Source organism: Pseudophryne corroboree, chromosome 2 (genome assembly GCF_028390025.1).
Source record: "Pseudophryne corroboree isolate aPseCor3 chromosome 2, aPseCor3.hap2, whole genome shotgun sequence".
NCBI classification, from domain to species: Eukaryota; Metazoa; Chordata; class Amphibia; order Anura; family Myobatrachidae; genus Pseudophryne; species Pseudophryne corroboree.
The window spans coordinates 803001240-803015229 of NC_086445.1; the positions used below are offsets into that span (position 1 = coordinate 803001240).

General features: G+C 42.7%; 1 protein-coding gene across 2 annotated transcripts in view; it reads right to left on the bottom strand.

Moving 5' to 3' along the window:
• The window catches only part of LOC135049281 (amine oxidase [flavin-containing]-like), a 198747-nt gene that overhangs the window by 12083 nt on the left and 172674 nt on the right, over positions 1–13990 (bottom strand). For both annotated transcript variants that reach the window (XM_063955625.1, XM_063955626.1), the window contains exons 11-13: positions 8032–8089; positions 1731–1828; positions 1135–1246 (exon numbers count right to left, since the gene is read on the bottom strand). In XM_063955625.1, coding sequence (XP_063811695.1) covers positions 1135–1246; positions 1731–1828; positions 8032–8089 — 268 coding nt within the window. The remainder of the gene's footprint in view (positions 1–1134; positions 1247–1730; positions 1829–8031; positions 8090–13990) is intronic.

Consider the following 13990-nt stretch of genomic DNA (forward strand, 5'->3'; position numbering starts at 1 on the left):
TTACAGTATGTTGATATTTCTTTTGTGTCCACATAATAAATATTGACATGGTCAATATCAACATTATGACCATGAGCACATTATGAATGTCAACATATCATACCTAATGGACCATAGACTGCACCAGCAAGGTAAGTAAAGGACATTGGAGACAGCATTCCTCTATTGATGGATTTCTCTGTTAATTGATACTTACTTACATTGCTGGTGCAGTCAGTAGGCAACTCTCTCAGCATACATACATATCCGCTACAATGCAGTCAAGTAATGACTGCTGACACCTGTCTTTGCCACCACAATATTCAGCAGGACACATACATGAAAAGGGAGGCCATTGGCCAATGCAATTACTTTTTTTCTTGCAGAGCAACGCATGTAACATCATGACGTTATGCTGCTGAAGGCAGAGGAGCCACAAAGAGGAGCAGGAAAAAGACAGAGAAGATAATTGGGCAGTAGCCAGACAGACATGGGTTGGGGTATGGTGAGGTGATGATTTGTGGAGATAAAGTGTTACAGGGCTGGTGAGACACAGGGGGTAGTTCTGGAAAGACACAGGGGATGAAGAGGCTGAGAGTCACATATGGTAAGGTGATTTTTATTTTTTATTTTAAGCCACTTTGAAATATTTGTAAAAAACACAGCAACCTGTAACTACTAGTTGCATGCGTAAAAACACCTGTCCCATCAATACAACATCCCACATACGTGCCCCACATCATTTCACCCTTTAGTCTACTTTATGAAGAATATAATCCTAAAATTGACTTGTCATTATTGGCCAAATTATGTTATTTAAAAACTTCTAAGTGCCTTATTAATCTTTAGGTGCGGAATTGAGTGGAGGGCAGAGGTTCTGAACCAAGTCCTGACATTGTTAACCTTAAAACAGGGATTTTTCGCTACTTTTCACCTGCTCAGAGAATGTGAACAAAAATCTGTGTTAATTCCCATGAAGAGTTAACATAGATGAATGAACGCATAATTGAATAGCAAAAAATTTGCACCCAGCTGCATTAGCCTGCATAAAATGGGTTAACATGGCTATGTGAATTTATTTAAGACTATAAAGTGGTTATTACTAAATTGTTAAATTTACTTATCACATTAAATCTAAAGAAACAATGTTGATACCTCTCTGACAGCTCTTTCTCCAGCCTGGATTGCTCCTTCAAGATATCCACTCCATTCTGTTGCTGTCTCGGTGCCAGCAAAGAAGATCCGACCAAAAGGTTGGCGAAGAACTCTTTAAAATAGCCAAAGACTGATTAATAATTCTACAACAATATACTGTACCTAGACACAGTAGTGTGCTTAGCCAATGTGGCCTTTTCGTCCATAACACAAAGTACCTTAAATATTTGTATATATACTGTAAGCTCCTTTAGTCATTATTAGATTTATCAACAAAAACCAATACCATTATTTTATATATAAACTTACAGACAATGAATTCCATTCATTCTGCTGCCTTATAAAATTTTATGCCTTAGGCAGCTGCCTTGGATGCCTTATTGCTATTTATAACTGACTTTGTACAAGGAAAACAATGAAGCATTAATATAATTTTATAATAGAATAACATATTAATGATAATTAAAGGAAATGCTAGAAAGACCATAAGCACTAAATGAAGCATTACAAATTGGTAACAGAATATTAAGTTCTTTAAACATTTCATTTTGCACATTGTAATACATTAACTAGTGATTAATAAATCATTATCTTACCTTCCGTACTGAGTCAAGATTCCTGGTGGAAAGTAAGCGGTGTAACATCCCCCAGAGTACTGCTCATCACACCAGTTCTTTTCTTCATAATGCACCGGCTGTTGGAATCTTCACAATTAGTATTTGAATTTTATATATAATCTAATAATACCTCTCTCTCTCTATTATATATATATATATAGATATATATAGATAGATATAGATAGATATATATAGATATGTATACTTACATATATATATATATATATATATATATATATAGATACTATCAGTGCCTACCAGTCGTTGCTGAGTGATTATTAATTTTTTGCAATGATACGTCTTTTCTTTCCCATTTATTACTTCACTCATCTATATTAATAGCTTCTGTAGTAAAAAATTAATTTATATTCTCTTATTGTTTACCAATTCCTTCACTCTGTAAATACCTCATTGTAAAGGCCCATACACACGGTGAGATTGGGGCTATGCCCGATTCTCACTATACGACAGGGGCTAGGTCGGCATCGCAAGCACATAATGGGGTATATTTACTAACATTCGTAATTCTCCCGATTTGGTGGGAGAATAATCACGAATGACATCGAAAGTGTAAAACTGCAACTTTTTGAATTTGTTACGACTAATTTACTAAGCTGCCGTATTCTGCATTTTCGGGTTTTCCGATGTCGATGTCATTCGTTTTTTTAGGCAGTGTTTTACGTGAGTGACTTGTAAAACACTGCCGACTTTAATACAATGAATATCGGCCGGATCTGAGAGATCCGTGCTGGGCTTCATTGTGCACTTTGTTTAAAAAATAAATAAAGTTTAAATGTTAAAAAAAAATTGCGTGGGGTCCCCCCTCCTAAGGCAAACCAGCCTCGGGCTCTTTGAGCCGATCCTGGTTGCAGAAATATGGGAAAAAAATGGACAGGGGTTCCCCCATATTTAAGCAACCAGAATCGGGCTCTGCGCCTGGTCCTGGTTCCAAAAATACGGGGGACAAAAAGCGTAGGGGTCCCCCGTATTTTTAAAACCAGCACCGGGCTCCACTAGCTGGACAGATAATGCCACAGCCGGGGGTCACTTTTATACCGTGCCCTGCGGCCGTGGCATCAAATATCCAACTAGTCACCCCTGGCCGGGGTACCCTGGGGGAGTGGGGACCCCTTCAATCAAGGGGTCCCCCCCCCCCAGCCACCCAAGGGCCAGGGGTGAAGCCCGAGGCTGTCCCCCCCATCCAATAGGCTGCGGATGGGGGGCTGATAGCCTTTGTGAAAAGTGATTGATATTGTTTTTAGTAGCAGTACTACAAGGCCCAGCAAGCCTCCCCCGCAAGCTGGTACTTGGAGAACCACAAGTACCAGCATGCGGCGGAAAAACGGGCCCGCTGGTACCTGTAGTACTACTACTAAAAAAATACCCCAATAAAGACAACACACACACACCTTGAAAGTATAACTTTCATACATACATACACACCTCCATATACACATACTTACCTTATGTTCACACGAGGGTCGGTCCTCTTCTCCAGTAGAATCCATGGTGTACCTGTAGTAAAAATTATACTCACATAATCCAGTGTTTTCGGCTCCTCGGGAACTCCTTTTGTAATCCACGTACTTGAAAAAATAAAAAAAACGGATACCCGACCACGAACTGAAAGGGGACCCATGTTTTCACATGGGCCCCCTTTCCCCGAATGCCAGAAACCCACTCTGACTGATGTCTAAGTGGGTTTCCTCAGCCAATCAGGGAGCGCCACGTTGTAGCACCCTTCTGATCGGCTGTGTGCTCCTGTACTGGCTGACAGGCGGCACACGGCAGTGTTACAATGTAGCGCCTATGCGCTCCATTGTAACCAATGGTGGGAACTTTCTGCTCAGCGGTTGACCGAAAGTGACCTCACCGCTGACCTGAAAGTTCCCACCATTGGTTACAATGGAGCGCATAGGCGCTACATTGTAACACTGCCGTGTGCCGCCTGTCAGACAGTACAGGAGCACACTGCCGATCAGGAGGGTGCTACAACGTGGCGCTCCCTGATTGGCTGAAGAAACCCACTTAGACATCAGTCAGAGTGGGTTTCTGGCATTCGGGGAAAGGGGGCCCATGTGAAAACATGGGTCCCCTTTCAGTGCGTGGCTCGGGTCTCCGTTTTATTTTTTTAATCAAGTACGTGGATTACAAAAGGATTATCCGAGGAGCCTGGTACCCTGGATCTGGTGAGTATAATTTATTCAACAGGTACCCCATGGATTCTACTGGAGAAGAGGACCGACCTGCGTGTGAACATAAGGTAAGTATGTATGTATGTTTGTGTGGATGGATGTAATAAAACTTTACTTTCAAGGTGTGTGTGTATTGTCTTTTTTTGGGTATTTTTTTAGTAGTAGTACTACAGGTACCAGCGGGCCCGTTTTTCCGCCGCATGCTGGTACTTGTGGTTCTCCAAGTACCAGCATGCGGGGGAGGCTTGCTGGGCCTTGTAGTACTGCTACTAAAAACAATATCAATCACTTTTCACAAAGGCTATCAGCCTCCCATCCGCAGCCTATTGGATGGGGGGGACAGCCTCGGGCTTCACCCCTGGCCCTTGGGTGGCTGGGGGGGGACCCCTTGATTGAAGGGGTCCCCACTCCCCCAGGGTACCCCGGCCAGGGGTGACTAGTTGGATATTTGATGCCACGGCCGCAGGGCACTGTATAAAAGTGACCCCCGGCTGTGGCATTATCTGTCCAGCTAGTGGAGCCCGGTGCTGGTTTTAAAAATACGGGGGACCCCTACGCTTTTTGTCCCCCGTATTTTTGGAACCAGGACCAGGCGCAGAGCCCGATGCTGGTTACTTAAATATGGGGGAACCCTTGTCATTTTCTTTCCCATATTTTTGCAACCAGGATCGGCTCAAAGAGCCCGAGGCTGGTTATGCTTAGGAGGGGGGACCCCACGCAATTTTTTTTCAATAAATTAACACTTTCCTACCCCTTCCCACTGATATACATGCACGGATCTCATGGATCCGTGCATGCCTATCCAAACACGGCTCAAAAAAGCAGGTCTGTTTTTTTTTAGCACTTTTTTACGAGTTGTATTTTTTCACGCCAGTGTTTTTTTTTTTTTTTGCTTTGCACTTCTTAGTAAATGACCGAGATTCATACTTAAACAGCCGCGTTTTGACCGATGGTGTATTCATTCGTATTTTTTTTGTTGGACTTCAAAAAAAATACGAATGCCCTCATCACTGCCGTGGTTTCTGCTTAGTAAATTACCGAGGTGACACTTTGAAGAAAAAACGGCATCTCGGACAAAATCGGGACCTTAGTAAATATACCCCACTGAGTGGGCTTGTGATACTGACTATGTGCGATTTTGGCGATATAGAGATAGTCAAAATTGACTTGCCTGCACAGTCTATCTAGGCTTGCGATGCCGACCGCGCGGGACCGCGCATCGGCATCGAATCGGGATCGCAAGGTGACTTTCACCTTGCAATCTGCAATAACTTTTCTTACGATTTTGACTATGTAGTCAAAATCGTAAGAAAATATCTCACCGTGTGTACACACCATAAGTCACATTACGTGTCTTATTACTGTCATCAGTTATGAGTATGATTATATTGGTGGCATTACCGATGCGGGAGAGACCCATGTATAACTTACCATGTGTGAGGACCTCGCTGTGCAAGTCCACACTGATGGCAGTAAAGGACTGGCCTGTGCTTTGTTTATTGTCATTCCAAATCATATCCTAATAGGAAATTGTAAGCGCTTAACCTCAAAGATCAATAGGTGGATTCAGGGGAAAATATGTATTTTATTTTATACGAGTGCAGCAACAGAGTGTGCAAAGACACGTGCTGTCATGGGGGAGGGGAGGCAAGGGGGTGCCAGCCAGTGTTGTGGGGTGCAGTGCACTGAGGGAACTAAGGCTCAAATGTATTAACCCCTTAAGTGGCATGCCCGGAAATTCTCCGGGGCCAGCTGCACTGGGGAGATTGGCTATCCCGGAAGATTTCCGGGGCATGCCACTGCTTCTCCTCCCCCACTTGGGGGTAGAAATTTTGTGGAATGACGTGGTTTTGTCATGACGTGAAGGTACAACCATGTCATTCCACAAAACTCTGCGCCCCCCCGGGTGGAGTACGAGGAAGGAAGGGGAGAGGATTTCAGTGCTGGCGGGATAGTGCCCGCCAGCAAATATACACCCCCTTGGCAAGAGCTGTCCCCTTGGCAATGAGCATTACCCATGGCAATGAGCATGGATCCCAGAGCATGAAATCCCTGGCAATGCACATGAAACAAAGAGTATGTAAATAATTTAAACACCATTTGAATTTGAAAAAAATAAATAAAAAATGTCCTAATCGAAAGTGGGTGCCCCATTATAATGTGCCCCATTATCTATGTGTACCTCTGCCCCCTCTTCATCACCCATGTGTGTCTGTGACCCCCACATTACCTGCTCTGAGGCAAGGCAACAGAGACAATTTGATATGTTGATGATTTTGTTTGCTAATTATCCAGTTAACATGATAGCATGATGAATCATAGCCTATGTTAATCGGAGTATCTCAAGGAACATTTCAATGAATACCCAATCAAAATCTGTTCAGTAAGTATCGGGTTTATCAAGCTCATACATACAAATGAACCGTTTTATTTTTAGTATAGATAGACTGATATGTATAGATATGGTTGGGCATTGCTCTGGTTCTCCTTTCACATACCTCACCACCTACAGACTAGTAATAAGCTCTGTTAGTAGAGAAGAAGCGTCATTAGGTCAATGCTATAGAGGCTGAGCTCTGCCCTGTTTCACGCAATAAGTTCTAATAATAAGTTGAGAAAATCAGAGCTTGTTCTATGTGGGACATCCTACACCATAGAGTGCGTCATTATAATCAGTATTGGAGAATGAGTTGCAGAAGATAGTAAGGTAGAGAATTTCCTAGCCAGTAATTTACACAGTACTTCTCAGAGTGTCTGATGCAGATTTGTACACTGATCTTGTGACTTTTATGACTGAATGCTCCATAGCTGAGCGGACGCATCGATTCAGAATTGTATGAATAATTGTGGCTGAGTGGAATGGGGTGAGTAGATGCAATTGTGAGATATAATTTATAAGACTCTCCTGCCTACTGATCACTTCCTCCCACTCCTACCTCCAAGATTTTTCATGTGATGCTCCCTTTCTCTGGAATTCCCTACCTCTCCCCCTCACACTCTCCACCTCTCTACAAAACTTCAGACGGGCTGTCAAGACCCACTTCTTCACCAAACCCAGCCAAATCTCATCCTAACCCTCTGTTCCACACTCTCTGTGTACCCTGTCTGTGTCACCCCCTTCTGTCTACCCCTCCCCTTTTAGAATGTAAGCTCTCACGAGTAGGGCCCTCTTTCCTTATCCTTTCTCTTACTTTAATGATCTTCAACTGCCCCAAATCCTGCGGTCTTCTGCCACCTGATACTTATTGCGGTGTCATCTGCTGATGTAGCTAAGTTTATTTACCATTTGATTAATTGTTTAGTTTATGTATTCTGTAATTGGGTGCTGCGGAACCCTTGTGGCACCATATAAATAAAGGATAATATTAATATAATGAGTAGTACATATACATTGATCCATCTGTTTTCAGATGCATCTCTGTACACCAAGGACAGAGATCATGCAAGTGTGCACTGATAATGCTGATGGCTGTGGATAGGGGAGATGCGGTCTCATAGCTATGTACAACTTGGCATAGGGGCACATATCTACACGCACCCTTTTACCCGCAGCACTGTCATAACCAAGTGAAGATTTTTTTCTAGGCATTGTAAAATCTCAACAAAAACAAACCAGTTGAAAAAATAATTTATAGCTCTTTGGGCTAACATCTATAAATGTAGACTAAAGAGCTACAGTATAAATTTGTTTTCAAACGGTACTAATTAATGACCCTAACCTACAAATAAATCTATCACGGTACACACTACACATGTGCCGCAATGTTTTGAACTGTTGCTATTGAGGTGCGTGTGCTTGGCACTGCCGACTTGTTGACACCAGTGCAGGGGACACTTTACCATAGAGCCCCACCCACAGCCCCCTAATGACCTAATGATCGTGAGGCTAATTAGCCTAATACCTGCCTGGGAAATTACTTATGATGGTGAAAACCGTATCACATTGGGTTCAGTGGTTTCAGTGTTTATCACAATCAGACAAGCAAACAAACAGACGTTCTCAATTATAAGATAGATAGATAGATAGATAGATAGATAGATAGATAGATAGATAGACAGACAGATAATATAGAAAGCGATCTTACATGTAGAGCATCCTCTGAGTCCAATACTTTAGCATACAGCTCACAGATTTTTCGCTTTCTAGGAGCAAAATTAAAGAAATGTTTGTTAACTATTTACCAGTAATGTAGTGCTAATAAATAATTTTCTAATGATACAACAGATAGTACACTAAAATCACTGTTGGTAGAATAACTGCATGGTTTCTTCATCACAATGCTACAAATATAGAACTTTTATGCATTTACAGCACTTTTGTAAGGCTTTATTCCTATATCTGTTAATTGGCTGTTGAATCTAGTTTCTACATCAGGCATGTCAAACTCAAAATCCCAACTGGGCCGAATAATCAAAGTCTAAGACTTGTGTGGGCCTCAAGAAAAAGAAACAGTCTTATATGCAATTTTCAAAGGTTTAAAAAAAAAACTAAAAAAAAACTAATAAAGTATAATCAAAGAGATGTCAAGTATCGTGAAGAAAACATTTACTTTAATGCAGTGGTGCAAGTAGGAAAAATTTCTTAGTGGTACTGTGTGTGCGCGCCGAAGGCGCGTGCGCCCAAAAATGGGTGTGTGAAACACACATGGGGGCCAGATACAAATATACCCTCAGTATTGCAGTGCCAGATACCCATATGCCACCAATAGTGCCAGATACACATATGCAATCAGTAGTGCAGTGCCAGATACACATATGCCCCTAAAAGTGCCAGATACACATATGCCTCCACAGTGCCAGATAACGCACATACCCCCACAGTGTCAGATACACATATGCCCCCATAGTGAAAGATACACATATGCAGGAGAAGCATCAATATACATTTATACTTAATTTTATTTTAATTGGCTGACTGTGACTGGTGGCATCTTCATTGCTCCAGGGACGCAGGTTCCTTCTTCATATGGCTTCTCTGCATACTGCTGAGCTCTCTCTTCTTGCATGCAGAATTTGGGCAGGGGGAGGCAGCTCTATACTGTCTGCCTGGAGCAGGTTGCAGTGCCTGTCGGCTGTGTGGAGAGGGTGGAGATGGAAAGAGTGCCCTTCAGGCACTGCAGACTGAAGTCACCACTGTGTACTCCCTGTCTCCGCATGAGCAGAGACGTTATGACATGACGACGTCTCTCCACACGGTGCAGGAGGCGATGCAAAGAAAGTAGGGTGGGACCAAGGGAGATCCAGGGACAACACGAGCTGGATGCCACTATTCTATAACACACTGCAGCGGTACCCAGCAACTGGCGTGCTGCTTACATGTATGTGATTTGCGGCCGATGCGCCGGGCTGGCATACAGAGGCTGGGGGCCATTCTGCGCGCAGCCCATGGGCCGCAAAAGTAAGCGGTAGGAGCCGAATGCGCCCCACGGGCCGCCAGTTTGACATGCCTGGCCTACATAGTCCACAATGCTGTACAATCAGGGAGAACAATTTAAACATATTATCAATAACAATAGTTAAGTAAGAAACAATTAAGCAGAAGACAAGAGAGACAATCTCACTAAAGTCATATATAACATGTAATTGACAAGTGCTAATTGCTAAATAGAAATATATGAACACACTATCAAGCTAGTTTCTGTGCAAGTACAGAGTAGTGATTTAGTTAGCCTATACCAAGGATGGGAGGGTCTAGTAGTTGATAAGTGTTGTAAATTAAAACTACTGACATTATTAAGAGTGAAATTCTAGTTCTCACAGGACCTGAAGCCGAGAGGGGTTCTTTGGCATGACTGCAGCAATGATGTATAAGGACACATCTGTAGATGATGGATTTATTTATTAGGTTAAAGCCACTGACACCTTAATACTTCAGCAATTTAATCTTTTCTTAACAAATCGATTTTCAAGGCACTATTAAAAATGTAAAGGTTAGGGGATAGTCTACTTGGATGACATAGGGCACTCCAGATTATTGGTGCAACTCAGGAGAAGACTTGAAAGTATAAGAACAGAAATAAGGTAAGACAACAGGCAAAACTGAAGAAATATATACAGACTAGAGAAGATTATGTATGCAGGATGGTGTTATGGAAAAAAAAATCGCTAAAGTGCCTTTTGAATATAATAATACCCATTGTAATGAATATGCCCCAACTTACTTTATGTGAAAGTCTCATGGGATGTGTTTAAAACGTCAAGCGCAAGTAATTAAAATGCAAATACGCTGCATTTCAAATGAAAATATATTTTTTTTTGGGGGGAACTGGCAAAAGCTGATCTTCCTGCCATAGCTGAAATATCGCTCAAAGTCACAACCTCCCCTCCCAACAGAGTTTCTTGTACGATCTCTGTAATATATGGTGAAAACAATGTCTACCACTACTGATTGTTTAGAAACAAAATAAAAAAACAAAATGTAATCTGACACATCCACATGCTCATTTGGCTAGAAATGGAAACCTCCATAGGTGCATAAAGATTTTCACATTCATTTCGATGCACCAAATCATTCTAACAGGGTTAATGAGGCACTTGTGGAAACAACATTGAAATTAATGGTCCCATTCATTTCAGCACTTGTGTATGAAGTTTTTACCAAAAATCATCTAATCTTACTTGTTCTGAACTCTGTTGATTGTTTGGAGCGAATAAAAGCATTTCAGTACAGGGGCACTAGACAGTATGGATAAGAGCGCATACATAAAATATGGAAATAAATATATGGATAACTTGTAATCTTGTGGGAAAAGGGCAGAACTAAGACTGACATACAGAGGCTGGGGGTCGTCCCTGTGCGCAGCCAGCGGGCCGCAAAAATCAGCGGTAAGGGCCACATGCACCCTGCGGGCCGCCAGTTTGACATGCCTGGCCTACATAGTCTACAATGCTGTACAATCAGGAAGAACAATTTAAACATATTATCTATACCAATAGTTAAGTAAGAAACAATTAAGCAGAAGACAAGAGAGCCAATCTCACTAAAGCCATATATAACATGTAACTGACAAGTGACTTATACTTTAGTGGAGATTGGGATAGTAGTACAGAAATACCATATGGGAGTAGGGTAAGCTCTAGTAAAGACATGGGTTTCCAGAGAGCATTAAGAGAGATTTGGATGCAAGGGGAGAGATTGAATAGAAGTAGAAGGGAATTACACAGTTGGTTAGTTGCATGGGAGAAATCTTGAAGGTGATTATCAGGCAGGAGGAGAAGCACAAATGAAGAGTAGTCTTGTTTAGGCTTTGCAGGCAAGGATGAGTTAATTACATTGAAATCTGGATGGAATGTAGTGCACATAAAAGGATTTTCAGCATAGACAGAGGAAGATCAGCCTTAACATGGCATTTAAGAGAGAGAAAAACAGGGAAAGATGGGTTTGGGAATACGTGATAGGAGAATATTACAATAGGCAGGACAGAAGATGATGAGAGAGAGAACAGATCGTTTTTGTTGCATCTTGGATAAGAAAATAGAAAATTCTATTATTTGCTAATAATTAGGTTATACAAGATAAAGGCTCCAGCATTATGAGAGTGGATGTGAGGCATGTAAAGCAGAGAGTTAATGCTAAGGCAGCGAGACACAATTAAAGTTAACACTAAGGCAGTAAGCTTCACAGACTGAGGAAACCATAGTGTTGTTGAGGGGGAGAGGATGAGTGGGATTTCAATGCGACTCTGACAGAAGGGAAAGTAAGCTGTATTTTGGACAAGGTGGGCTTTAGTTAGCAGTCACTGAGATATCCATCTGGAAATAGCCGAGACTTTTGGTCACATAGGCTGATGGAGAAATGAAGAGGTCAGGGGAGAAATGGAGTGGTATGGTATATGTGAGTCTTTTCACCATAGAGGTGGTACTGGAAAAAACTAAGGGGATAAAGCTTATTCGAGCTAACACTGAAAAATCTGCAAATAAGAACTGTGCTTGTGTTACAGTAGACGCTCTCATCCCCTGTATTTGGTTGTTTACACATAATCAGATTGAAGCACAGATATGTTGTCTTGTTCAAAGACATGCACAGTAGCCACCTGGCCTTTAGTAATTAAAAAATAGTATTTCTGATTTAAATTAAAACACATAGCAGAACACTGTCACAAAATGGAGGTTTACAGCGCTTCCCAGTCGCATTTTGACCTACCTGCGGCGCAGACCAAAGCGCTGTCCACCATTCGCTGTTCCATCCGGCGTCCCGCGCTGTCAGTCACAGCATCCATTTCAGGATAGTTAAGCTTCAGCTCCTTCCCGGCCTGCTAGGCCTCAATCCACTCTGAAGCCTAGCCTGCAGTACTGCATATTACTTCCTGATCAGCTGACTCTGCAGAGAACTCTCCAACCAGGTAGTGTTTCCCTCACATGTGATCCCTTCAGCCTATCACCAGAGAGCAAGGGGTATATGTTCCAGCTCCGAGCACTTGGAAACTGTCAGTGCTTTGTTTTCTCAAGCCTGCAGAGCAGGCATTCCCAACCACGGTCCTCATGGCACACTAACAGTGCAGATTTTAGTGATATCCAGGCTTCAGCACGGGTGACTTAATTAGTAGCTCAGTTATTTTGATTTAACCATCTGTGCTGCAGCCTGGATATCACTAAAACCTGCACTGTTAGTGTGCCGTTGGGAATGCCTGCTGTAGAGAGATCCTGCAATCTCCTGCTTAAAGAGACAGTGCATTACCAACTTCCGTACTTCCTGACTCCTATCTCCAGGATATCTGCAAACCTGCATCGGTGATCATCTCATCTTCACGATATCTGCAAACTAGAGATGAGCGGGTTTGAGTTTTACTCGGATTTACTCAGTTCTCAAAACTGCATCTCATTGGCTATCCAAAACACGAGACATCCGTGAGCCAATAAGATGCCGTTTTGAGAACCGAGTAAATCCGTGTAAAACCCGAACCCGCTCATCTCTAATGCAAACCTGCATCGCTGGATATCTCATCTCCAGGATATCTGCAAACCTGCACCGCTGGTTATCTCATCTCCAGGATATCTGCAAGCCTGCACCGCTGGTTATCCTATCACCAGTATACCTGCAAACCTGCACTGCTGATCAATACAATCTCCAGTATATCTGCAAGCCTGCATCACTGAGTATCCTATCCAGCTATCCTGAACTGCTGGTTCAATCCCAGCTTCCAGCTATCCAACTATCCTGTACTGCTGGTTCAATCCCAGCTTCCAGCTATCCTGTACTGCTGGTTCAATCCCAGCTTCCAGCTATCCTGTACTGCTAGTTAAATCCCAGCTTCCAGCTATCCAGCTATCCTGTACTGCTGGTTCAATCCCAGCTTCCAACTATTCTAAACTGCTGGTTCAATCCCAGCTTCCAGCTATCAACTCCTACCACAAGTGTCACTCAACTATCATTGCACTGGTATCCCCAGTGTTCTAGTTCCCCGTAGTTGTACAAACACCTGTGGCCAGCCATAGACTTTAGCCGAACCTGTCGCACCTGTATTAGCAGGTCATACAGGACCTCGCTGCGTGGCAAGTCAGGTTTTAAGCATCTTTAGCTACACCCTCGTCTCAATCTACTGCTCGTGAAGATTACCAAGGTCCTTCTGCATCTTCCAAGGCTACCCACCTCCCTACGCCAGAGAAATTCGATGGAAATGCCAAGCTAGGTATGGGATTTCTAAATCTCTGTGATGTGCATTTTACGCTCCTTCCTGAAAATGTACCCTCCTCCAAGTCTAAGGTGGCATTCATCATTTCTCTCCTGTCCAGAAAAGCCCTTGAGTGGGTATCTCCTCTATGGGAGAGATAAGATCCCATTCTCAGTGACTACTCAAGGTTTCTACAGTCTTTATGCAGAATCTTTGACGAGCATGGACGTCATGAGAATCCCCCAAAGCTCTAGGACAGTCGGACCGTACATAATTGACTTTCAAACTCTGGCATCTGAACTCCAATGGAACGAGGAAGCCTTGACAGCAGCATACTGGCGTGGCCTCTCTGAAAAACTAAAAGATGAGCTAGCTTCTAGAGCTATGCCTTCTACTCTCAAAGATCTTATGTCTTTATGTAATAAAATCGATT